Raw genomic sequence first — 26,257 nt, forward strand, 5'->3', positions numbered from 1 at the left:
CAAAAGATCATTCAAGGAAGCACATTAACTGCTGCTTCATGCAGCACATTAACTGCTTGTAATTGTAGAACAGAAGCGATATTTGTCGATGTATTACTAAAATCAATAGAAAAATTTTTTATGGCTTTCTAAGGGATATTTGTCGATGATTGTGTGGTCCGTGAACGTTGTTGTATGCAAAAAGGATCGAGAGACGAAACCAAACCAAGATAAAAGGACGTCAATGGCTCTGTAAGGGAATCAATCAGAGGTGTTCGTCTCTTTGGGAAACTTCGAAACATGTATTCCAACGCATATCATACGCACCACCGCAAAGAAACAACAACGACAAGGAAATGATTGTGGATTGACGGAGACCAAAGTCTCACCTTTCTCCCTTGAGTGCTCGATTAGTCAGTCATACACAGTGCTCCTTCTGCTCGTAATCTACGGCAAGCGTAGTGGTCAGAGCAACGACGGCCTTCGCGTGCATGGGAGAGGAAGTCCTTCATCGACTCCACCCACCCGCCGATCCAGCACCCGTTTAGCTCGATCGGAGAAAGGTCCTTCTTCTGGATGGCAGAGCCGCCGCCGCCGCCGCCGCCACTTCGCTACAGATGATAAGGCAACAGCGATGGTGGTGGGCGGAGAAGTGTCGCGGGAGGCCGTGGATAATTTATAGGGCAGGGGGGTGACACGAGGCGAAGTCTTACGTGCTTAGAGTATCATACTTCGTACCTCTCTTTTCTGCGGCAGCTCACCGAGTCCGTTTGGATGGTCGCTCATTGCACCGATTAATGTGTGGACATACAATGGGCTGCATATGAATGAGGAGTATTGGGCTCTCGGCCTAATTATTCGGACAAAGTTGGGCTTGCCAATTCGCCTCGCGTGACGAAACGCATCAAGATTACAAAACTTTTGCTGATTATTTGATGATCACGTTTTAAGATTTTAAAAACCACAAAATTGATTATAATTTGCTAAAAGTATCAATTTCGCCGGTTCAGCTCGTAATAGAAACATCGAGAGAAGGGGAGGAAGGGAGGAGTAATAATAATAAACGGAAAGAGGAAGGGGGATGGAAACCCTTCCGATACAGTATCCGATCACGAAATATACCTCAGAGCTTTAATCTTATCCTGTCTTCTTCCCATTCTCTTTTGATCCGTCGGTCTGTGCCGCTTCGGATCTCTTCTTCTTCTTCTTCTTCTGGGATCGACGGAATGGAGGGCGTGTTCGGTAAGCTACGCAACCTGGACGCTTACCCCAAGATCAACGAGGATTTCTACAGCAGGACCCTCTCCGGCGGCATCATCACAATCGTCTCCTCCATCGTCATGTTCCTTCTCTTCATCTCCGAACTCCGTATGTTGGATTCCCTTTGCCCTTCCGTTCGTTCCTTTGATAGGTTCCGTGTGTGCTTGGTGAATTCTGAATGGATTTCTTAATTTGATCGATTTGGATTCTTTCTTGGTTCCAGCTACGGTTTCACCTATTCTTGGCTTCAGATCCTTTGTTTTCAGTTTCTTGGTAGTGTCCGAAGAATTAGGTCGGATCATTTGGTTCTTGTTATGCTTGATAGATGATAAATTGTAGGGCAATTGGTTCCTTGTACATTAGTAGTTCGTGTTCGCTTCCGATTAGGGTTGAATTACGACTTACTATCGTTTTGACTTTGAAATTTTCGACCACCGGAGGGGACATTATCCATTAGAATCTTTGTTCTTTCATCCATCTAATCTCCTATCAAAGAAAGAAAGATTTGTATGGCTAGATCATCTATGTGGTTTATTGCAAATTCACTTGTAGGAGTTATCCATCTCTATAAACATGATGACTTTAAACCTAATGCACGATTGTATATGTCGATGGGGCTGCAAATTATTCTTTTTATTTAATACCTTGCATTGGGCCGGGCATTTTTTTTTAAACGAGAAATAGTATCTCTGACCACGTATTGGACAAATGCAATCTTATATGTTGGGGAAAATAGAAAAAGAAAGACAAATGTCTAAATCGTCGACAACAAGAATCAGATTTAGTACACTGCAAAATCTTCCTTAGTTCAATATGTATTTATAAAGTTTTTTATAGGTCCATAGCCAGTTGTCCCCAGTTTTGATTTTTTTTTTTCTTTTTCTCTTTTCTCATCAACTTGTAAGATTGCATTTGTTGTGTATTGCAAATGAAGAATTGTTTCTTACACTTTATACGTGGTTGGAAGGAACTTCATCTTAATTGGACAAGTTGATATTTTTCATGTCCTTTGATGCACTCTATGTCCTAGCTTCTGTGTATGGAACTTTGCACTTTCTTACTTTCAAAATGCACTAATTATAGCTTGTTTTCTCTTTTCTTTTGTAATTGCAGGATTGTACCTTCATGCTGTTACAGAAACAAAGCTTGTAGTTGATACGTCTAGAGGGGAATCACTTCGGATCAATGTAATATATATATTGCTTCAACTCTTAGCAATACATGAACTACATCATTTATTGTTAAACATTGTCCTTTTTATGGTCTGCATTTGCCATTACATCATGTATGCTCTTTAAAATTGTGAAGGCTTCTTGTGTATCTAATTATATATGAATTTTATCAGTTTTTCGACTTATTGTCACAAATTTTTTGTTTATGATAAGTGCAGTTTGATGTTACTTTTCCTGCCCTTTCATGTTCTATGCTCAGTCTTGATGCCATGGATATAAGTGGAGAAGAGCACCTTGATGTAGTATGTATTACCACTAGACTTGCTTTTATTATATTTATACCTATCTATATTGGTTTCAAAATTATAATTGCTATTGGGCTTCTCATTGCTGATTTTTTGGTAACAAGAATTTTTTTGGATGTCCTTTTAAACAGAGACACGACATAATTAAGAAGAGGCTGGATTCCCATGGAAACGTTATTGAAACTAGACAAGATGGAATTGGTTCACCTAAGGTCAGTATTCTTTTCTTAAGTTGTTAACTTTTTCTTTGTTATTTAGTTTCTAGTAAAAGCTATTTCACAGTGAGCCTAAACAATTGTTTTAGACAATATGATAAACAAGATCTGTGCTGTGTTTAAGGCCATAATAGTTTACATTTTCGGTTATATCAATTCGTAAAATAGTCTGGCCTATGCAAATTCTTCATTATGGTTTCTGGATTCTATAGGTAATACTTTTGTTCTGTTTGCCTGTTCATGATAGATTACCTTTTTTTTTGGGGAACTTCTATGCCTTGATGCCATAAAGAAATTAGGAACCTTGTTAATCTTGTAATTTTACTGGATTATCCAAGTACAAGTCGTCTTCAAGCCCCTATTACTAATCTTGAGTTAGTGGGATTGAGAATTCAGTCCTTCCGGTAGGGCACTTGCTCATTTCTCTCTATTTTCTCATATAGTATACATGTGCCATTGCACAAACTTAATCAAATTTAAAGCTGTAGCATGAAGAACAGATGGAAAATGATATCAGAAGATTCAGATTGTAGATTGAGAAGGATTAGTGAAATGAAGGATTCTGCAATTGGTACATAGTCGAGCATTTTAAGATTGTCTAATCACAAAAGTAAGGTGGTGGTCACTATTGTAGAACAAAGTTTAAAATCTTGACCCCACGTGGATACAGGATGGCAGCTAAATTGGTATGGTTCTATTGCAAATCAATGTATTGACGGTTAGTGTGAGTTGGACTATCCTGACCAGAGATTTAGAGGGAGAAATTTAGTAGGAGAAGTAGAATAGGAGGAGGAGGAGGAAGAGAAGGCGGAAGAGATGTATCGATGTGCTTATTGGTTCATGGTCGGACCAATAAATACTATCCTAAAATGCCAACTAACATGTCTGGTTTTCAATACCTTGATGAAGAAAGGTCATTATGAAAAACATTTTTAAATTGTTTGATGACTTGTAATGAATATAGAGGGTAAATGTTGAGTCAATGTTTAGCCACCATGTGTTTAGAGCTTAGTTTTATCACCTACTTCGTATCTAGTTTTATCCAAGGTTTTAAATTTCGAATGGTACCGTCCGTACTGGGCGGTATGTACGGGTCGTGGACCGTTTTGTAACGGACAAACTTCTAAACAAGATGTTGGATGCAATGCTTATGTTTGTCCGTTGTCTTTTGGCATGTTCATGCCTTGTTTAGCAGGTAGAGGGGCGGCCGAAGGCTTATAAGTCCCATTTTAGTTGGGTTGGTGGCCTCTTTAGGCTTGTAAATAAAGGTTGTGTCATGTGGACACGTTCGAGAGCTTCTCGGTCTGTAATGGACCATTTTACCCTTTGTTGTGCAACTGTTCAGAGCTTGTAAAGTCTGTTTGTAATTTGCATTGTCTATGAAGTGTTTTTCGGACATGTTTGCTTGTGGATCCCGATTGAGGCGTTCTTTTTAACCCGTTCTCTTTTTTGTTGGTCCTAAGGGACAATGGGAGGCTTCGGGGAGGCTGACCTTTGCGGACGGACGCGCGAGGGTGCCGCACGCCTTAGGCAAAACCAGCTAAGGTCGTGACATTATGGTATCAGAGCGGGACAAGCACTCATAGAAACACTTGACATGCAAACGTGGGGGACCTAGCGGGGCTGCGTCGAGGGCAGTCAGCACACGCGCGACCGTTTGAGGGAAAACAGGCATGGAGATGTAGGGAAAAGAGTCGCTCAGAGGAGCGGGCATCTAACATTGGCATTCAGTGGAATGGCCAACCCTTCGCGCAAGAGGCACCACGAGAACAGACAAGCTTGGAAGAATTCGGAGCGCACAAAGGTTGGGATGGCTGAGTTTGAGCTATGGCTCAACGTTGACAACTATACTTGATGGTGCTCTAGGCAAGCGAGGCGCTTGGCAAGAATGAGACCATCCAAGGTGGAATGAGTTGCTCAACGACCAAAAGAGTTATGCAAAGCTCACAGAGGTGAGGGGAATTGCTAACTCGAAGAATTTGGTACTCATGCATGGGCTTGTATGCGGACGATGGAATGTTCGTGGCTATCCCAAGGCGGCCGAGACTCGGCGCCAATGGAGCATTAAAACTTTCTCTTCGGCATGCAAAGGATACGTCCGTAGAAGGCTGAAGTGTGCAACGAGTTCAGCATGTTGCTAGGCCTTGAGGGGTGCAGTGGTGGCTGTATTGACGTGGAGGCGCAATCTAGCAAGTGCGTTTGCAAGAGGCAGAACAATGCACAGTTTGTTCAGCAGATCGGAGTAGTCCAAGGGGATGGTGGTCTCCAAAACGAAGAGAGATATTGCTCCAACGGGATAGTTATCCAGGAGGGATAAGTCTCGGCACTCCAGAGGGAGAATCATGTGAGACAGACTTCACATGTTGAGGGGGAGTACCTCACGAACAACAACTCCACGAAGCTCAATGGACCGAGCAAGCAGTGAGGAGTTGCCGCATGATCTCGCTCGAGAGAATGCATTGGTGGATGCATTGCGAGATCAAGTGGGGGAGCGACCTGAAGCAACTTAAATGAAGGCACACTTAGAGTCGATATGGAGATCGGACTCAAGGGAGGGTTGACCCGTGGAATGGTGGGCGCGAGGGCCACCATCGACTCAATGCAAAAACGAGGAGCGGAGCAACTTGGGTGTAACTTGGCGAAGTACCCAAGCCGCCTGAAGGGAGCCAGCAGAGAAGTTGGAACATGGAGCAGAAGCACAGTGCTTTCCTTAGACAGAGGCCAAAGACATGAACTCTTGCAGAGGCAAGGGTAGGATCATGTTGTTCCATGGGTCCTTCATCCTGACGGAGCGGACTCATCTTGCATGGTGCCAAAGACGAAGGGAGCTTCGCGGCACATGCACCTTAACTCGGAAGAGCATTTGATGGAGGAACTAAGGCGACTCAACTTGCGGAGGCGAAGTTGGGTTCAGAAGGCCTTAGCACGGGGCAAGAGGACGCAGAGGCGGGTACTCTTGAAGAATATGCCATAGTGTTGCCATTCAAGTTGCTATGAAGGAAGCAGTGCGCAGCGGTGATTGTGCTGGTCGGGGCAGAGGCCCAGGATCCAGACAATGGTGCACAGATTACAAATGAAGTCGGTGGACTTCGAGAGCTACTAGGCGACGGACTGTCCTAGAGCGGTGCTTCATCTAGGTGTGACCCAGGAGTGGGTGGATGAAGGTCGATTGCCAGAGGAGCGAACAAAATCGAAGGTGGAAGGGACCCTGCGATGTATTGGCAGAGGCCACACATGGAGGGTTCACAATTCGAGTTTATTCCACAAGGATCAGAATGCAATGGAGATGTCACCAGGAGGCGACATGGTGCAGCGGATCGTGGTGGAACAGTTCGTGGCAATGCGATACACACAATCAGTCCCGTGAGGGATGAGATCATATGGAGGTATGATCGGGAGCTACTGGAAGCTCCACTTCGGTGAACAACACGACGGTAAGAAGGGCTATGGATTCAAGGAGTGAAGGCCATGGTACCGCAGAGGCGGGTCTTCCGGGCGTGTATCGAATTTTGCATCGGATGAAAACCTTGGTCATCAGCATATGGGGGCTGTGTTCCACCAAGGGAAAAGTTCGAATGCAAGTACCAGTGAGTTCCATGGGAGGGACTTGATCATACAGAAGTATGATCGAAGCAGCTGGAGAGTTGGACTACTCCAGAGCTCATATTCGCTTAAGGGAGCCCGACAAGTCAGAGGACAAGGTCGAGTAAGCGAACGTTGCTACCAAGGAAGCTAAGGAGAACATAATCGGTGCTAACTCTACAACGTGATGGCAGAGGCCATGCTTGGGAGTTGCAGTCTGTCTTTCCATCGACCAAACGGACTGCTTGGAGAACACAGTGGTGTTGAAGCAGGGGGTCGAAAGGGGCGAGGAAGCGACGACGAGTCCAGAGGGACTTAGCTACCCAAAATCAAGCATCAGTCAGAATGGAGGTGGACTCAGAGGAGTGCCACAGAGACATTTCTACTGATCATGTAGAAAAGGGATACAGAGGCGAGGCGACGGATAGTAGGGCCATGGGCATGCCAGCGCCATGGTACCGCAGAGGCGGGACTTCCGTGCAAGTCATTGATCCCTTGCTCTCATAGAGGGAGAGCGCTTGGTCGTGAAAGGGGCCGAGGAGGTGGAGCATGCAGAGGCAATCTCCAAGTACCGAGACAAGGCTGAAGGGCAGAGGCCAAGAAACTTCGTAAGACCGGTGTCAATAAGTTTCTCATCAAGATAGCCGTAAGTGAAGGACTTCGGGTCATGCAAGAGTGCACGACCAAGGAACGAAGCAGGCAGTACGCGGTGCTGTACCTTTGCTACTCGGTGGAGTAGGCGGCAGGGTTGATGGAGAAGACGGTACAATCCCAAAGGCGACCTCATCTATCAGAGAATTACTCCACGTTGGGGTGAAAACTTCCCGCATTCCAGAAGTTCGATGGCATTGAGAAGGTGAATCACAGTAGCCAACTCAACGCAAGGAGTGCAAACACTTCAAGTGCTTCAGAAGTGTGAGCAAAGAGCAGGCGAAGACTAGTAACCAGCTCGATGCATGAAGTACAACCTCGAGGAGGCGGGCGAAGTCAAAGTAACCTTTGCCTTCTCAACTCTTAAGAGAATGGGCGAAACCGAGTACCCCAGTTCTCTTATCTATCCAGCAGAGGAGCTCTGCACAAGTTCAAAGACCCTTCGAAGATAATGGAAGACAATAGTTGTCAAATCCTCACCAACGGTGATCAGTGCTACTGAGAGTAGATCGTCCGCTTCATTTCCCAACGAAATGTCAATCGAAAGCGGAAGTGATGCGAACCTACTTGGATGTGACAACTAACTGAAAGAAGAGTCAATGAGCAAATTTTGTGGAGGAAGGACCCAAAACTTCAGAAGTTTGCGAGGCGATGCTCGTTAAAGCTCCAACAAGCATCCACCCAGTTCAAGCAACATGTGGAAATTTTGAGAGACTGGCGCAGAAAAGATGGTCTTTTCCTTCATTTGGTGGATCCGCAAGAATCGACAAGGATCAACACAACTCAGCCAACCCCCCCAACAGAGTCAGAGTCATTGGTGAGTTGTAGCAGCATAGCGGATTAAAGGGTCGACTACTCAAAAAACAGCAGCGTAGAGCAGCTGGGAGCCAGGAGGCGCATTGCAGCTGGAGCGGAAGATTGAAGACTCAGCAAAGGCGAAGAGTTGCAGTGTTCACAAAGGCTTCGACGAGGACGTCGAAGGGATAAGTGGGGGAGAATGTAACGGACAAACTTCTAAACAAGATGTTGGATGCAATACTTATGTTTGTCCGTTGTCTTTTGGCATGTTCATGCCTTGTATAGCAGGTAGAGGGGCGGCCGAAGGCTTATAAGTCCCATTTTAGTTGGGTTGGTGGCCTCTTTAGGCTTGTAAATAAAGGTTGTGTCATGTGGACACGTTCGAGAGCTTCTCGGTCTGTAATGGACCATTTTACCCTTTGTTGTGCAACTGTTCAGAGCTTGTAAAGTCTGTTTGTAATTTGCATTGTCTATGAAGTGTTTTTCGGACATGTTTGCTTGTGGATCCCGATTGAGGCGTTCTTTTTAACCCGTTCTCTCTTTTGTTGGTCCTAAGGGACAATGGGAGGCTTCGGGGAGGCTGACCTTTGCGGACGGACGCGCGAGGGTGCCGCACGCCTTAGGCAAAACCAGCTAAGGTCGTGACAGTTTGCTACTGGGCAGAACGGTTGATATAGTCCCGTATAGGATGATGCAGGGCTGTATTGGGTGGTAACGGTCAAAATTTTGATTGTTACTGTCTGAAACAAGTCAATAACGGTCGATTTCGACCATGACCGCCCGCTACCGGGTTGTGATGAGGGAAGAAGAACCGTCGAGGGAGAAGGAAGAAGAAAGAGAGAGCGTTCAAAGAAGAGGGAGAATCGGGAGAACCTTGACGCGTACTGATTCGGTGTTGCCCTCCATGGACGATTCCGATCCAGGAGGTAACGGTCAGACGACGGTTAGAGCAGCAGAATAGGTGGTCTCCTTCATCGCCTTGTCTGTGATTTTGCGGCTTCTTCGCCACGTTCTTCGTCGAAGGCCAGAGACGTCTGTGGCCTTCGACGTCTTTGCCGCCTTCTTTGCCGAACCTCACAGATGAGGAGATAAGAAGACCATGTTCTTCTCCTTGTCTGAGGCAACAAGGAGAAGAGGAGGAGGCGATGTCGTCGAGGCAGTGTACGCCTCCTTTATATATATATATATATATATATATATAAAGGAGGCGTACATTGCCATACCGTTCGATGCTCCCATATTATACCGTACCATATCGAGCAAAGTTTGGTACGCTAGTACGATACAAAATTTCAATCCTTGGTTGTATCACCGTGGTCCTGTATTTAAAAAAATGTCATTGTGTATGTTGATTGTCGTTTCCTGTTAATGAATGAGGATAAGCATGCTTAAACTTTCAAGTGTTAATGTGGAGCAAATCTTTCAAATATCAGGGTGCAAACTGTAGGATAAATTTGACTAACTGAACCACTATTGTAGAAACAAAATTGAAGTTCAAGTTCATGGTCAAAGTCGGTGTTTATTAGTACCAAGATGCTAATAGGATGATACACTTCTAAGTTCTACAAACATTTTATACTGATAAATCGAAGTAGATCAATTTACACTGCTAGAAACCATTTACTTGAATTTGATTGCTGAATTAATCTATGATATCCAGGATTAGGTCCATAAAATGATTGTATTGGTTGATGGAGAAAGATTTTGATTGCATTGAACCAGTATCTTGAATTTGACTACTGAACCAACTGATAGGATTCAAAATGAGCACCTATAAAATGTTTTGTTTGGGTTCATGTAGTTTCATAGTGATGATATACCTCTAGCAGATTGCTAGTCAATCTACTTTGTTAGCTTAAGCACTAAATATCCTGAGAAAGATTATTTGTCAAATTGTCTTTGACCGATAACTGGTTTCTATTGCCTGTATTTATTATAAGTTGCCATGGATGACTTCTTCTCATTTTAAAATTTAGAGTAAATTGAAAGCAAATCAAATTTGTTTTGAGCATGTTGCCATGATGCATCACATATTTACTTTCCCTGCTATAAGGAAGTATAATATGAGTTGGTATGCATGAAATGCGTTGCCATCATTTGTTACAGATTGAAAAGCCTTTACAAAGACATGGTGGGAGACTTGAACATAATGAGACATATTGTGGTTCTTGCTATGGTGCAGAAGCGGTATGTTTGCACTTTCTAAGCCTTTGTGACTATACTGAAATGTCTTTGGTCCTTTATGTTTCGCAACTATATTTTCTGCTACAAAATTTTCTTTTCTTTTGATAGATTCACAGAAAGTAATTGCCGCTATTCAGCTTTTTTAGTTGTATAACAAGTAACTAGATGTTTTTAATACTTGATGAACAATTTTTTGCACATCCATAATCCTCGATCCTACCCAAGGCTGGGCTTACAGGTCCAGTAAAATAGAACATCTAATGAACCTTAAGTAGAAGACAAGTACCTTTAAGTACCTTCTGAATTTAAGTAGAAGAAAATTATGCTAGTGGCTTTAGATGCAATGTAAATGTCTTTGTAGTCCTTAATCAACTAGTTAATCTAGATTTAGTCATCCAATGAGGCAAGCTCTAGTTGGTACATGTGAAGAAGGCCAAATTTCCTATTCTGTTTTATGGACTACCTAATGATATTTGTCATAACCTTGAAAGAGACAACAATTGCTTTTTTGGTGTTTATCATAGTTCGTCTCTTTTGAAGATGTGGAAAGAAAAGATTGTATATGACCAAAATTCATACATTCACTGCAGAAATCAGCAGTGATGAATGGTTTGGTACCCCATCACTGGGCATAATTAAAAATCAAGCAAATGATGGTCCTTCGCATTTTCCAGAAAATGTTCTTAGGGCCTTATAGAAGCTGTAACACCAGGATATTATGCATAATGTGCTAGGAGATCTGGTAGATCTAGAATATTTACATGCTGCTGCAAAAAAGTGAAAAAGATGGGAGGGTTGAAACAAGCACAAGAGTCTCTGTAATTAGTTCTTTTTTAGGCTTAAAAGTAAATGTTGAGTCACCATTATATAATAAGATGACAGTTATATAACAGCTTCAGTGACTGAATTGTGGTGATTACTTCACAGTGATTTCTTGTTGCACTTCCTGCAGAATAAATCTATGACAATACAAGAAAACTAATGTTCAAGATTACAATATGTGCGCCCTTTTTAAAATAGTTTTACTCTGCTTTGACGACAAGGCTTTTTTGCTTCAAGAAATTTTCTGTATATATAGTTTATTTAGCTGTTGGGACAGTTTGTCTAGGTCGTATGTGTTACTTTTAGTTTATAGAAACTAAGAACAGGTTGTTGTTCCTTTGCCTTTGTTTGAAATGTTGGAGTTTCTCTATTAAGTTTGTATCTGGCCTAACATCATTGATAGTTATATTTTTATATGTTTTGCTTCAAGAGATTAATTGAAGATGTAATCATCCATGATACAGTAACATATATGAGTCATAACTATCCAAAAAATTTGAACTAAAGGTTGAAAGTGTTAGTAGCAACTCTGTTGATTTTGTTTTATTAGTATGGAGAAAAACTGGTACTGTTATAATCAGATTATCTCTCTTCAATATATTACTCTACATGCTTAATCTAGCAAGTAACCAATTTTTTATTATACATTAACTTATTTTACAAAATTCATTACATTTTACTTATTTTACAAATTCAACCTCAATTTTAACTTATTATGCATAGTATTTTTGAAATGCAATTGTATAAGGCAGTCACAAATGATTGATAAATTTACATCTTCATGTTTCATAGTCTGATGAGGATTGTTGCAACTCATGTGAAGAAGTTCGAGAAGCCTATAGAAAGAAAGGTTGGGGGCTGTCAAACCCTGATTTGGTTGACCAGGTACATATGAATGTGTTCTTAGATATTTTGATTTATTGACTTTGATTTTGAGAAATTTTATATCTCAAGTTCTAAGTTAACTGCATTCGCCACTCTTAAGTTTTTAATCCTTTGTTATGATGTTCCACTCAACCTTTTACTGACTACAGTGTACTCAAACTGTTAATTCTGTTCACTTGAGTTGTTTTTTTGGTGGCAAGTTGTTTTGAACACCCAATTTCACACAGAGTTCCTTAAGTTAGACATTCCTAAACCTATCTTACTGCAGGGTAAAGAAATACTGATGTTACTAACTGATTGTAGCTAGCAAGACACAAAGCTTTCACTGGGAAAACTAAACGACTGACCGATATGATGTGTAAAGCTTCTTAAGAATAATTTGATAAGGAACACTGGTTTTGGTTGCAAAACCCATCTTCTAAACAACAAAAATTTTGAAGGCAGTTCTCTTTGATGACTTTGCCTTGATTCTACATTTTGGTCTCTTTAAAAGTTGAGAAGGTAACTATTTCTTGTTTGACAGGAGGCAATAGATATTTAGATTTTATCGGTATCAGTAATATTACCTCAGTATTATGGACCAAGTAGTAGCAGGACTGCTCCCTTCTGCTGATAGGCATGAACTGGTTCATCTTTCTATTCATAAATATCTACTCAAGTTGTCTTTGCAACATGTTATGGAAGCTTAAATTACCAACTGATTGATACGACCAAATGATATTATTAGGATTAGGACTCACTGTGTAGGTTTGCAAGAGATATGAACCATGGAATGAAATGAGGAAAATGTTTGGCAAGAATCAAGATAGAGTTTGGAGAAGATGCACAACAACAACAATTACACAATAAGGTCATAAAGTTCCTACTATTTGGGTTGGCTATAAGGATTTTTTTTTCTGCTATTGAGCTCTTGAGCTATGAAAAAATTATATCTTTAGATAAATTAAGAGTATTTGAATATTTAATTATAGTTTTTAATAAAATCTTTTTAGGTCTCTCTTTATCTCTCCTTGTACTACTAATCAGGGTTTGTTATTTCGGAAACTGGAGTTATCTTGGAGATTTGTCGGTATGGTACATACCGATATGTACTAGTGTATCAACACATGGTACACTGGAGGATATCAATGGGGACTCTGGCGAGCCACGTCTCGGTGGCGAGTTGGACCTATATGTACTGCCCATACCATATCAACTCGGGCGGTACAACAAACCTTGCTACTAATATTAGTTCTACATCTTCTAACGACATCATATAGCATATATAGGTATCCTTAACATATGTTCATACCATTTGAACATGTCTCTCTCATCTTATGCTCTGTTGAGACTACAATAAAATATAAATTATTTACGGATAAAAATATTTATTTTCCTACATTTCCTAGTAATTTCGTACATCCAACTCAATATTCCCATCTTAGCATTCTTAATTTCACAGGATTCAGATCCATAAAGCATCAGATTGGAGAAGAAACATTTTGACTAAAAAGATGGGCATTTCTTATTCCTTGTATATCATCAATAATATGTCTACTGGTATTTGAAGCCTACCTTCATACATAATCTCTCCATTGAAATAATGTTTTCCTGAATGTTTTCAGTCTGTTCCCAGTCAGGTTGACATGGAAATGAAAAGTTTGTCTTGTAACTGTAATTTTGTATTTTAAGTTATTTTATAATTAAGTTTTTAGAATACCTAGTTCTCTGTTCTTCCACTATATTAATCTAAAGTGTAGATATCTTATTATGAAGATGTATTCTTTTTTTTTTGGGTGGTAAAGACAAGACATACTTGAACTTCTTTGGCAGGTTTGCTTATGTAATTATGCACAGTCTTATAAAACTAAATTTGTAGAAGTGACTATGTTTGTACTTTGCCGATGGGGTTATTATAACATGGCACATTGGTCCGCTACTATTTTTTTACTTTTCTTCTTCTGCTAAATCACTTAGCTGATGAAATCATATAGGTGATGATGCTAAGACTTAAAGAATGCCGATGGGGTTATTATAACATGGCACATTGGTCCTGCTACTATTTTTTACTTTTCTTCTTCTGTTAAATTACTTAGCTGATGAAATCATATAGGTGATGATGCTAAGACTTAAAGAATTGACTTAAAGAATTGCCCCAGTTCATCTACCATTATTGTTCAATTGTTGTCAGCTTTTCTGGTTATTGTTTTTCAAATGCCACTAGGTTTCTTTTGGCAGCCATGAACCGTTAGCTGCTACATAAATCCAATTCTATTGTTCCCCACAGTTACCAGAGGTGATTGGCAAAATGTGCTGCTGTAGATTTTCGTTTGAAAACTTAGTATTGACAGCAACTCCACCTAAATTCTTAATGTGATGATTGTGCAAAGCTTCAAAGAAGATGATTGACTACACCATGCCTCTCTTCCGCTGTTCAGATTCTCCTGGAGTACTGTTCCAAACATTAGCAATTGCCAGTTCATCTCATGAAATGATTGGTCTGGAATTGCATTTAGCATCTTAACTAAGCTTATTTTAATTTTGCCAAGAATTGAAAGTTCATCTTGTATGATATGGTACCAAAGTTAATTTATATGAAGCAAGCACTTGTACTGCCTGATTTCATTCAATACAAATAAAAGAATAATACTGATCAGTTATGTACCATATGGTCCATACCACAGCCCTTGCTCTGATCAGTGCAGTATGCACCATAGTAACTGTTATTTGAAACCTTAATGTAAGAAAATTCTGAGTAAAGAAAAAGGAACATTTTGCAATTCTGACAACTCATATATTATTGTAGTGCAAACGAGAAGGTTTCCTTGAAAAGATCAAAAATGAAGAGGGTGAAGGATGCAATGTCTATGGTTTCTTGGAAGTCAAAAAGGTGGGTGGAAATTTTCATTTTGCCCCTGGTAAAAGCTTCCAGCAGTCAAATATGCATGTGCACGACCTGCTTCCATTCCAAAAAGAAAGTTTTAATGTAAGCAATTCTGTATAACTCTAATTTTAATTCTTAAGCTTGTTAGGTGCTTCTTGCTGTTGGTTCTGAACTAATATCTTCATGCTAACATATTTTGCTTCCATCTTTGTAATTCCAGATTAGCCACAAAATTAACAAATTAGCTTTTGGAGAATACTTTCCTGGTGTTGTCAACCCTCTTGATGGGTAACTTCCTTCATTTTTCCAGTCGTGTAATTTTACATGCTATTGTGCAATCTCTTTTTTATTTTTAAGATGTGATATAACATCTACGTGCTTGTTGAAAATATCAGAGTTCAGTGGGTGCAACACACACCAAATGGAATGTACCAATACTTCATCAAGGTTTGTAGTATCATAATGTTTCCTATTTAAGTTCATGAGACTACACACTCTACATCCTATTTGTCATGATGCTGTTTCACACTACTATGCCTAAATGCTTATGTGTTGTATTTTCTCATTGTAATGCTATAATACTGATGAATATTAGTTTTTACAAATTCTGGATACTAATTTCTTCTTTTGTAGGTTGTCCCTACTGTTTACACTGACATAAATGGCCGTACTATCCATTCCAACCAGGTAAGTTTGACTGCTTATAGCAAACATTGTATCTGCAGTTTTTTTATATCAAATGATATTTTATGATGTTTCTGCATATTGTTGTGCAGTTTTCGGTGACAGAGCATTTCAAGAGTGATGACACTGGTCGACTACAATCTGTCCCCGGAGTGTTTTTCTTCTATGATCTTTCCCCAATTAAGGTGACACTTCTATGCACATTACTTTATTTGTAAATTCCTCTGTCCTCAGCCATAACCACCTTTACTGCATTTATTCTTTTCCTGTAAGCTTCTTAAACAGCATGATTTATTCTGAGCCATAGTCATCAATTCACAATTTTCATATTTTTATCCAGTTGATACTGTTATATTTGACAACCATTCCATTTTTTGTTTTTAGTTTATCTTTTTGTTCATTATTATAAGAAATGTTTTCTGTTTAATTCTGGTTTAATCCAGATTATGAGAATAACATAATATCTGTCAGCTGTTCTGAGTCTTTTTTTATCCAACAGATGATACTTTTTATAGAGTTTATCCCAACTTGTATATCAAATGTTGAATATGTATCATGGTGAGATCTTACAAGAATGCACTTTACAGGTTACCTTCATGGAGGGACATGTATCTTTCTTACACTTCTTGACTAATGTTTGTGCAATTGTTGGAGGTATTACTTCCTATTATTCTTATCATTATTATCTTCTTGGTGAAGTTTTTTCTGCAAACCAGTTAAGTCTAGTCTGATTGGTTAAATGTGGCATTACATAAGTTTTTCATGTACAATTGAGTTTAATGAAGTTCACCTTTTGCTTGTTTATGAGTGAAAATAAATTATGATCAAGGAAATTAGGCAGTCTAGGTATGTTATCTACTAATTTTGTGTTTATAAAACACAACCAAGAAAACATGCACCGTACGAAGTGGAGCTGTTTAATACTTAATGGTGCTTTCTATTGAGGTTACACCTTCACTAAACCTAATACCATGGTTTTACATACTGGCCCATTTTTTAAAAAAAATTATTCCCTCCATTCAAACATTACATAATGTGTACTTGACACTTATGAAACATGAACTCCTGACCTCTTAACTGTGCACACTGCGGTTTAATAGCCATTGGGGTTTCTCCTTGGAGATAAACACCGGTCCTATTAGTTTTAACAAATTACTGGACCAACATGTTACTGAGATATCAAGTAGAATTTTGACCTATACCATTCTGTATCACTACAACATAATTGAAAGTAATGGAATAACAAGTGGTATCAAGTTATGTATTCTGATTATGGTGCTTGATTGGATCAGCAAATGTTGGTAGGTACATTCTGGTCCAACCAGTGTTTCAAACGATTCCTAAATAACTATATGTAACTGTCATTTTCGACACCTTTCCAGCTGCTATTACTCTATTTACACCTTCTGTGTTTGCACAAGTCATTTAGGATGGCTATGTATCCAATGTGATACGACTATCTCATGTATGTGCCTTTAGATGCAATATATAATATTTGTTCCTTCAGCTTTTATTTATTTTATTTCTTTGAGGCAAGTGCATTGATGAATTGAATTCCATGTGTTCGCTTTATTCTTTATAAACAGTTGAGTGCCCTCTTTACTGCTTGCTGGGCCAAAAAAAAAAGATAAGATCTACTTATAAGCTCAGAAAGTTGTATTTTGAATATTATGAATCTTAGACCTTCTCTAGAGATCTTCAACGACTTGAAGTTACATATGTCTTTTCGGTTTTCAGGTATTTTTACTGTTTCTGGAATATTAGATTCATTTATCTATCATGGTCAAAAAGCAATCAAGAAGAAGATGGAGATTGGCAAATTCAGCTGATTATCTTTCTGGTGTAAACTCCAGTCTGCTGATTAAAAGTCACAAGGGGAATTTGTTGCAGAGATCCAAGATTGTATACACCTACAGTTCCATCTACAAGTAACTGAGTTGTTTGATGGGTTAAGTTCAGGTACTTCTTTACCATCCCTCTGCACCCCAAGTGTTTTGGTGCACACAATATCACGCTGTGCTTAAAGATTCTCAACTTTGTGCGTGAACACAAGTCTGTGCTGATGAAAGACCATCTGTGGGCAGTTGAAAACAGCTTTCCTGATAATTGTGATGGAGAACTACAGATGATGTGGAGTTCATAGGAATCACAACTGATTAATTTGACTATAATTGCTAAATCTTTTTCCTGGAATTTTATTTAGCAGCAGATAGTATCAACAAATTGTTTACAAGTGTGGTCTATGACTCTACTTGTTGTGACGCTAGTCTGAACGAGTCACTTAAGCTGAAGACCCTTGATTCTAGTGGGACACCAGTAGCTTTTGTATTTGTTTTGATAGTTTAGTGCGGTTGTTCATAAATTCAATAGAAGAATGAAATGGATGCAGGATGTTGGAGGGTTGGCAAGGAAACCGAGTACCTGAGCTAGGTTAAATTGTGTTGTTGCAGATACTTGGATGTGAAAATTAGTGGCAAATCATCATTCAATCTATTATGGAATTTCCAAAAGCTTGTGCAAGCTTATTCCTGTGACATGGCTTATGAGAGGGAATCTACCATGAGTTAAGAGTGTCTTTGAATCCAGTCTCATTCTTATCCATACTAAACTTGAACTTGGTCATGGTCTCTTAATTAATTATGTTTGAAGTCTTACATGCAGCTGAGCCCTCCATAAGTATCCTTAGCTGCATGTATAATAAGGGTTAGTGAATGCATCTGCATATAGGTAAGCCCTACATTCCTTCTTGTGAGTATGTGCTTCATATGCTCTTGATGTTTATTCTGATGTGAAAGGAAGAAAGTAAAAAGAGAGACATGGAATCCACAATCTCATCCTGAGTGATAATTGTCATTGTTATTTTTTGAAATGAATATATTCTATCAATATGAAAAGCACCATATACCAAATCCATTGCTTTACTTCTCCACCTTATCTGTTCCACTGTTTAAGTCTGTTCCCCTGTTTTGAAGTATTCACATCTGTGAGTAGACATCATCAATGAGGCATATAGAAGAAAATGATAGGAAATTAATAGACTTTTGCTGCTTGTTTAGCAGGATGGCTCCTTTTCTTTTTTTCGTGGATTCCTGCAGGTCCAAACAATTCTTTGAAAAGCAAGGAGGATTCTTTGGATGTGCAAGGAGGGAAGAAAGACCACAGAGATATAGGCTGGGATTGGGTGGGTGGTTTTGGTGGGAACACCTTCCCAGTAAAGAATGTGGTGAGTGGGGAAGAGGGGGCCTGGTTGGCTCAAGATGAGCTTGTGGTCCTTTTCATCTGGACAAAGGCAAAGGATTCTAGATGCCTTTTGCACATCTTGCGTTGGATATTGTGTGTGAAGTAGCTATAGTCACAGCAATGCAGTCCAGTAATTAGGCTACAGCCTCAGTGAACACATGTATAATTGTACATTGGCATGGAGAGCTCAGTCCTAAAACCTAACTCAGCACATAAGGATGCAGGTTACAGGATCCTTACTGTTTGGGTACTTGTCTTAGCTTGATGAACTTGTGATATGTTGCATTGATCTGGCTATATAAGCAGCTTTCCTTAGAATGGTGATGCATGTCTTAATTCAGATGATATCAATATTTGATCCAATTTTTCTGACAGATCATTCTTGACACACAATTTTACCTCATCTTGGGACATGGAGGAGATACACACTTTTACACAAGTATTGTGACAAAGCTGTGTAAAAAAAAGCATTGTTAGGTTGATCCAAGTCAGGACTTGCTCTGTTTCCCACATGTTGGTGTTCTAAAGATAGGTTGATCCCAAAGGTTAGCCATCAGCCCAAGTTGATCTTGAACACCAGTGACCAAAATTATCAAGTCTGACAAAACTACTAGGTTTATTACTGGTGTCATCTAGTAGAACATCTATACAATACTTGCACTGATATCTGAAAATAAAAACTAATCAGCAGTGACTCGTGCTACCGAGAAAAATATGGCCTGAATGAGATTGATTGCACTACAGGATCATCAATCATCATGGTACTTACTATGTTTGCACTCAAGTGCTTCGCCTTCCCCACCTTTCTTCCTCTCTCTGTCCCTATCTGCCACATTACCAGCAGGCAGGGCTTTTAATTCTGCCCTTACAATACATCTACGAACACTATTTTACATCACAATATATCACAGAAAAATTCCTTCCCACACAACGTAGAAACCTTGACTCTCATTGTGCCTCTGATTTATCATCTGCATCACATATACATGCAAGCTAAATTCGCAAAACTACACAAACACCTTCAAGAACTGTTTCAGTCACTGCCAACAAGACAACATTCATACTCCATGGTCATGCCAAAAAAAAAAACACAACCAGCAAACCAGTGAGGGTCATAAAGGGGGGAGCTATCAGATACACGAATGATACTTGGGACTGCCAGAGACTGCCTACAGCTGCTAAGCAAATGTCTAAAAACCCCATTTGCAACAGCCACTTGAGACGAACACCAGTAATTAAACTAAAGCTAACCACCACAAGGATGCTAATTGCTGGATGAGAGGATGGAGTCCCAGTCGATCTCCCATGAAGGATACTTCCGCAACACAAAGCTCTCTGCTTCATCCCAAGGCGCCTCAGTGAAGTCCAAACGCTGCATCTCGGACACCGGCGGCGACCCCAAGGAGTCTTCACCCTCCGATGAGATCTCTGTCTTGTGGTCCTCTAAGCCCAAGCAACACAGTTCATCCTTCGACATGGCATCCTCTTCGGCCATCGTAGGAGACGAATCGCCGCCGGCAATTGCCGCATTGAACTCTGGATTAGGGGCGTCGGTGGGTAGGAGCGCTGCGCTCTGTTTCGACGAATCGGCCAAGCTGTGGCAAATAGTTTGGAGCTTGGCATCAACAGAAGAGTGGAGGGAGCCACCGGCGGCCCGAAGGTCGGGAAAGTTGAGCCTCGCAAGGCCCCCGCGGAGCCTGTAGGCCGCCTGGTCGTATGCCAGGGCCGCCTCCTTGGCGGTGTCGAAGGTCCCAAGCCAAAGGCGAGTCCGGTTCTTGGGTAGCCTGATCTCGGCCACCCACTTCCCCCAGTGGCGCTGCCTCACTCCGCGGTAGAGCTTCGTGGGCTTCGGCAGAGGTGGTGAGCCGGCGTGCTTCATGGGATGGGGCCTCGGCGCGAAAAAGCCAGCAGCTTGACGGTGGTGGCGATTCGGCGGCGATTGCCTTGCCGCAAGGAGTCTCTGGTGCTGCTGCTGGAGTTGGGTCTGAGCTTGGATCTGCTGGATTTGGGCGGGGTTGAGGTGGGTAAGCCCGGCCGAGCCGATGAGCCCCTGATCCTCTAAGTTATGGAAGCTTCGAGGGATCCTGGCTCTCGACGGCGACAGGGAGCAGCCATCCACAATGGGGTCTTGATGAAGGTGGGAAGCAAAGGTGTGATTTTGATGAGAGTAATGATCAAAGGAGGGATTTTGATAAGCGTAGGATGGGGCGAAGGAAGAGTGGTAGTGGGTGATGATGGAGTTAGAGGAGGGTGGGGGTGGAGAAGAGGAGGTGGAAACACTTGTTATAAAAGGTTCGAGTGCTTTCATGAGCTCCTCATTGAAGGGGTCAGCAGGAAGGACTGACCTGCTACTGTACAAATCTATGGCTGCAGCCATGAATCTAAGCAAAGCAAGTAAGAAAAAGCAGAAATGGACAGAAGACAAGAAGCAAGAACGAGAGGATGCTAAAACCCGACCTGGTTCTCGAGGGTCACTCGAAGAAGCAAAGAGATACAGCGATATAGAGATACAGCGATATACTATCTTTCAGAGAAGAGTAGAATAACCTGAAGGGTATGAAAAAAGAACCCTTTTGGTCGATCAAGATTAAAAGAAAAGAAGAGATGAAAAGAAAGAAGAAAGGGCTCTGGATCTCTGCTCTGAAACCTCTGGTTTGCGGTCTTTGAGATGACAGAGGATAACAGAGAAGGATCCAGAAGAGGAGGAAGAAGAGATTAGAAATGCAAACCTTTTGCTCTTCGAAGGGGGCTCGCTCAGCCTCACCGAAGGTGGCGGAGAGGGGGTGGAGGAGGGGGAGGGGGAGACTGGGTTTGGCTTCCGGTGAAGGCCGCTCTCTTGGGGAAGAGAAGAGAGGCCTATGGCTGGTTTATATAAGCCTCTGAAGGGACTTTGGCTTTGTTAATCCCGTGATTAGTAGCCTTATTAACCCCTAATTCGCCGAGAAACAGCCAATGATAAATTGCTTCGTTACCGTGGGAGCGGTCGCCCCTTGTGTTAGTTGACCGGCACGTGTGATATTACCATTGGTTGCTAGCTTTCTCACCGCTTCGACGTCACTCGGGCCACAGTGTAGCGCTCGTCCGAGTACTTATGTCACGATTTTTATCCCGTCTGACATCCGAACCCTCCTCCCCGCTCTCCGTAAACTAACTCGTGGAGTCAAGTCATGCTGCCAAGATTCTTTTACTAAGGAATCTTGAATAATAAAAAACTATTTTTATATATCTTATTTTGAATCTGACTCAAATATTGGTCATCATTATTGTACGAAAATATAATTAAATATACTTAAGTTGTTTAATTACTTGTAAACAAATTAGTAAAACAGACTTCAAGGAACAAAACCAGTGGCTTCTGATAATATGATAATATAATACCGTAAGATTACGTATGATTTGAAAGAGAGGTACAAGATCACCCACACGGAGATTCGAAAAGCAAAAGTACATGTCGGGTTAGATTGAGCTAATGTCTTATTGTTTGCTTCTTCATCGTTTATCTCTACACATAGTTCAAGGTCAGGAGGAAGATTTTCCAACTTGATCTCTCTAAAGCTTAAGTTAGCGTTGAGTAGAATAAGAGTGAGTTGAATGTACGAAAAGTCTTTCTCCTCTTGATTAAGGAGGGCTAGTTTTTATACCTGCGAGAATGAGTAAGTTGTACGAGTCAATTAACTGCGGTCGACTCCTTGGACGCTCGGCTTAAGCTTCTGTGTGAGCGTCGATTGACCTATACAGATCGATACTACATGGCGTCACTCCGAGCTTTACGGGATGACTGTACCATGATGATGTCGTTCGTCCGGAGGGGGCAATAAGTGACTGCCCGTCACGTGTGTATTACGCGCCACATCGTACTTGAAGTTCCACGTCTGTATCATCGTGTCTGCTTGTCTGGTCCACATGGACAATACCAAAAATATACCTCATTAAGACCTAACATTGAATGAGTGGTGGTGGCGGTGGTGAGTCAATTATTGGTAATAGAGACAGAAGAATTATATGCCATGGGAGGAATCTTAGAAGCTGATGGCTGTGGAAACATTTTAGCCAGACGTTCTGAAGATTGAAAAGCAACGCAATCATGTTCGTTCAACATGGCATCGAATTAATTGATGGCTAAAACTTGTTCGATTGTTCTTGAATCATAGCATTAGTTTCTAAGATATGCTATGTTTCCTTGAGATGTTGATGAAATCATGTTAAATGTCATCCTAAACAACATCTGATTCCATATACTTGTGATAACGAGTGCATGTCTTCCCCCTATGCAATTGATCACACACTTCTCCATCTGCAGGTCAAAGTTGAACTCAAATTCTTCACACAATGACTGGTGGAATCAGGAACATGATAAGAATCTGAGCTAGGAATGACAGGTTTTCCTGCCAAGAATAATGATCTTTCGGGAGAGATGGCTCCAAGGCTTGAAACAGATACGCAAACAACATACATACATATACATCATTGTCACTGAGAATGACCACCACTTATTTCATTCATGTCATTGTTTAATCTAAAGCCCGCGGCATGCATTCTCGTCGATGTGAGGATGAGATCTCATCGCAGTGCATGTATCTTTGACTGCCCATCCGAGCTGCCACAGTTTCCTATCCCAAAAGAATATATTATTCCCAGTCTTGATTTCTTTTCTTTGATCTATTTAATGCAGCTGAGAGAGAGACAGAGAGAGAGAGGATGAAACCTTCCTGAGGAGAAGCTTAAAACCTACTGTGCTTCATGAACTTACAGTCTAACAAAACTAGGAACCTACATGGATTCCTCTATTCGATCAATTGTTCACCAAGATCACTAGCATGCGCATGCATCTCCTGAGAAACAAGACAAAAAGAGTGATACCTGCAACTGCAAGTCAGGATCGACCTAGCAGGGTAGGTCGATCAATTAATCAAGCCTCTTTGTTTAAGGTGATGGATGAGCAATTCAACTGCATGAGAACAAAGAGAAGCGTATCTTACATCAACTGCTTTGTTAGGTTCAACTTTAAGAAATATGTGCCAACCTTACCTGCCTTTCTTGATTCTTGTCTCACTCGCCTGCACGACTCATCGACATGCGAAGAGACAAGGAGGATGGAAGCAGGATTCATCTGTTGCCTCTTTCCACAGATTCTTTCTTTTGCTGTAGAATCAACTATTTCACGTCGATACTTCTCGTCTCTTGATGGGTTCGTATCACTGTAGCTCCACCGCAGGACTGCTCCATGATCTTCTCGGATCACATCCGAGTCTATATAGTTTCAGTAGCAGTAGGTTTCCGATACACAGCATCTACCTTAACCACGATGAAGAGTATAAGAACCAGAGTTAGTGGGAGGAGCAGGTGGAGGTAGGCAGGTTAACCAGGGTTGGGAAGCATCATGAGCTCGGGTCATTGGTCAAAACTGAGTGGGACCTCCTTACCATGCTTCGTGGCCTTCGATTTCAGCAGCACATGCAGATCATGTACGGACATTGGTTCCTTCCTTCACCACTGACCTAATTTAAGAAAGGCAATGATGCATATTGGAAGTCATCTTCTTTTATTCCGTGCATCGCCTGTTCTATTTTTCTGTGTTCTTCGTTGTTCCCGTGGGACCTACTTGTTCTTCTTTTTCTTCTTTAGGAACTGAGAATGCAAAGTGCTCCATTACATTATTCCACTTTTTTGTTTAAGAGAATATCTTGGTTGATCTCAGTACTTCTAGAAAAAGGCCCGCCCCTCACCTTCAAACTTGCTTGTGAAAGGCTAAAAACACAGGAGAAGATCCATTGGAAGCCAAAACCAGGACAAATCCAACCTGCAGCGGATCATATGTGAACTTGCTTTTGAAGATCATGCTGGCAGCACATCAGCTCCATGCACATGTTTGCATTTCTTTTCACTGTCAAATCTGTCTCTTATACATCCCAAGAAAAAGGAAAGAAAGACAAGTACAGTAAAAGCACTTTGCAGCTTCCTCTCTTTCTAAGATCCACCTTGGAGAAGACCTTTTGGTGTGATCTCCATGGCCAAAAGCTTCAGCAATGCAGATTACCTTAATGTACACTTCACTCGCTGCCTCTGCGTTTTACTCGACAAGAACTGGAGCTGACGCAGCTCTCAAAGCATCAGCTTGTCCTATTCGCTCATGTTGCTTCTTTCCTGTCCGAGTTCCGTGTGGATCATCTGGAGTGGGAGACAAACAAAGAGTCATCTTGTTGCGTGTTTGCTATCGTTCTCAGGTAGTAGCTGAGTCACTGCCTCGCAATGGTCAGGTAGATCCAGCTCATGTGGGACCAACATGCATGATATGTGACTTGTAGAGGACCAAGGTTGGATCAAGTCAGAGGCTTCATATGAGATATGCATTTATCTTTGAGTTTTATTTGCAGCATTTGAGTTGGTTTATATATATAATGTAAAATCAGAAGGATCATATGTGAATGATGTCAATGAGTTGATTAAATTGGTGATTGATTACAAGGAATAGCTCATAATTGCTCACATATATAGGTGAGCAATTTTGATTATCTGATACATAATTATATGATTCATTGAACACCATGGCAGTTTGTGAACTATTCCTACTAGAAATGTAATGCTTGGCAAATGATGAAACAAGATTATCTTATGTGTGACATGCTATGATAGGTCACAATCCAATTGTTGCATTCCACTCCAAAACTAGTAGTTGTAGGTTTCATTTGGATCGTTTTCTGTATGCCACTTGCTTTTAGCCAAGTTCTCTTTTACAATTGTAATACTTGAAAGCTGAAGCATGCAAACCAGAGGAAAGTTGCTGTTGACAACATGTTTTGGGAACAACTTCATAGCTTATAGAACACAATAAACAATCACAGAGAATACATGACTCATAGCTTAGAGAACACATGTTTTGGGAACAACTTAATAGCTTAGAGAACACAAAAACAATCACAGAGAATATATGACTCACATTACATGTAATAAGCCAGTGAAATAAATAGAAGCCATTTATTTCACTAGAAACTCATAGAATTGGGAAAGATGGAATATAAATGCATCATCCCAAGAGGAAACAACAAATTCATTACATGGGATTCCACAACATTTGCCGGCTTCTTTACAATCAGAAGCTCAGCAGTACAAAGTTGAAGTAACTTCTAATAGCTCTACCAGTATCTTCAAAGCCAAACATTCTGGCATTCTTTGAGAAATAACAGGCAATTCTGGCACCAAGTTCACCATATTTTGTCTACACCATCAATTTTTAGTCTTACCATGAGAAGTTTCTGAACAAACTATTTCTGCATCACATCAAGCAACACTGATGGCTCTTGATAAACTGTAGGGACCAATAGAGGTAGTCAACCATGCAAAGAGATGTCTCAGTCCAGGCTAGAGCGCAACCCACAAAGATAATATCTTTATTCTTAAGCTTAAGCCTTAGAATAATCATGCCATTGCATCATAGAGATGTATAAATTTAGCTGGCTCCGTATACCCATCAAATGCACATCATTCTTCGGATCAACTCTCATCACTTGGAGTTCTTCAAGGGACAGTTGACTAATTCCTTATATTGCACAGACAGCAACTTCCATCTTGATTATTGGTAGCTAAGATTTGTCCATTGGATCCATGCTGATTCAAAGC

The 26,257-nt window shown here is 40.9% G+C and overlaps 2 protein-coding genes across 2 annotated transcripts; one reads left to right on the forward strand and one right to left on the reverse strand.

Moving 5' to 3' along the window:
- Positions 1-991: 991 nt before the first annotated feature.
- On the forward strand, positions 992-17,789 carry LOC135633652 (uncharacterized). The gene is made up of 13 exons (XM_065143388.1): positions 992-1,347; positions 2,353-2,426; positions 2,630-2,713; positions 2,848-2,928; positions 10,069-10,149; positions 11,761-11,853; positions 14,639-14,818; positions 14,937-15,004; positions 15,112-15,163; positions 15,350-15,403; positions 15,493-15,585; positions 15,988-16,054; positions 17,138-17,789. Exons 1-13 carry the CDS (start codon positions 1,206-1,208, stop codon positions 17,227-17,229), a joined length of 1,161 nt encoding a protein of 386 aa, XP_064999460.1. The 5' UTR covers positions 992-1,205; the 3' UTR covers positions 17,230-17,789.
- A 1,871-nt stretch (positions 17,790-19,660) lies between these two features.
- Positions 19,661-21,464, reverse strand: LOC103976946 (ethylene-responsive transcription factor RAP2-13). Its single transcript, XM_009392310.3, has one exon. The coding sequence runs from the start codon at positions 21,015-21,017 to the stop codon at positions 19,905-19,907; it is 1,113 nt and encodes a 370-aa protein (XP_009390585.2). The 5' UTR covers positions 21,018-21,464; the 3' UTR covers positions 19,661-19,904.
- Positions 21,465-26,257: the final 4,793 nt, after the last annotated feature.

The sequence above is a fragment of the Musa acuminata genome, chromosome BXJ3-3, assembly GCF_036884655.1.
Source record: "Musa acuminata AAA Group cultivar baxijiao chromosome BXJ3-3, Cavendish_Baxijiao_AAA, whole genome shotgun sequence".
Taxonomy (NCBI): domain Eukaryota; kingdom Viridiplantae; phylum Streptophyta; class Magnoliopsida; order Zingiberales; family Musaceae; genus Musa; species Musa acuminata.

Bases quoted from the DNA above. Each gene is read 5' to 3' on its own strand.
- LOC103976946 (XM_009392310.3), bottom strand. From the start codon at position 21,017: ATGGCTGCAGCCATAGATTTGTACAGTAGCAGGTCAGTCCTTCCTGCT.
- LOC135633652 (XM_065143388.1), top strand. From the start codon at position 1,206: ATGGAGGGCGTGTTCGGTAAGCTACGCAACCTGGACGCTTACCCCAAG. The intron at 2,714-2,847 runs GTATGTATTACC...CCTTTTAAACAG, and splicing joins GAGAAGAGCACCTTGATGTA to AGACACGACATAATTAAGAA. The intron at 15,164-15,349 runs GTTTGTAGTATC...CTTCTTTTGTAG, and splicing joins TGTACCAATACTTCATCAAG to GTTGTCCCTACTGTTTACAC.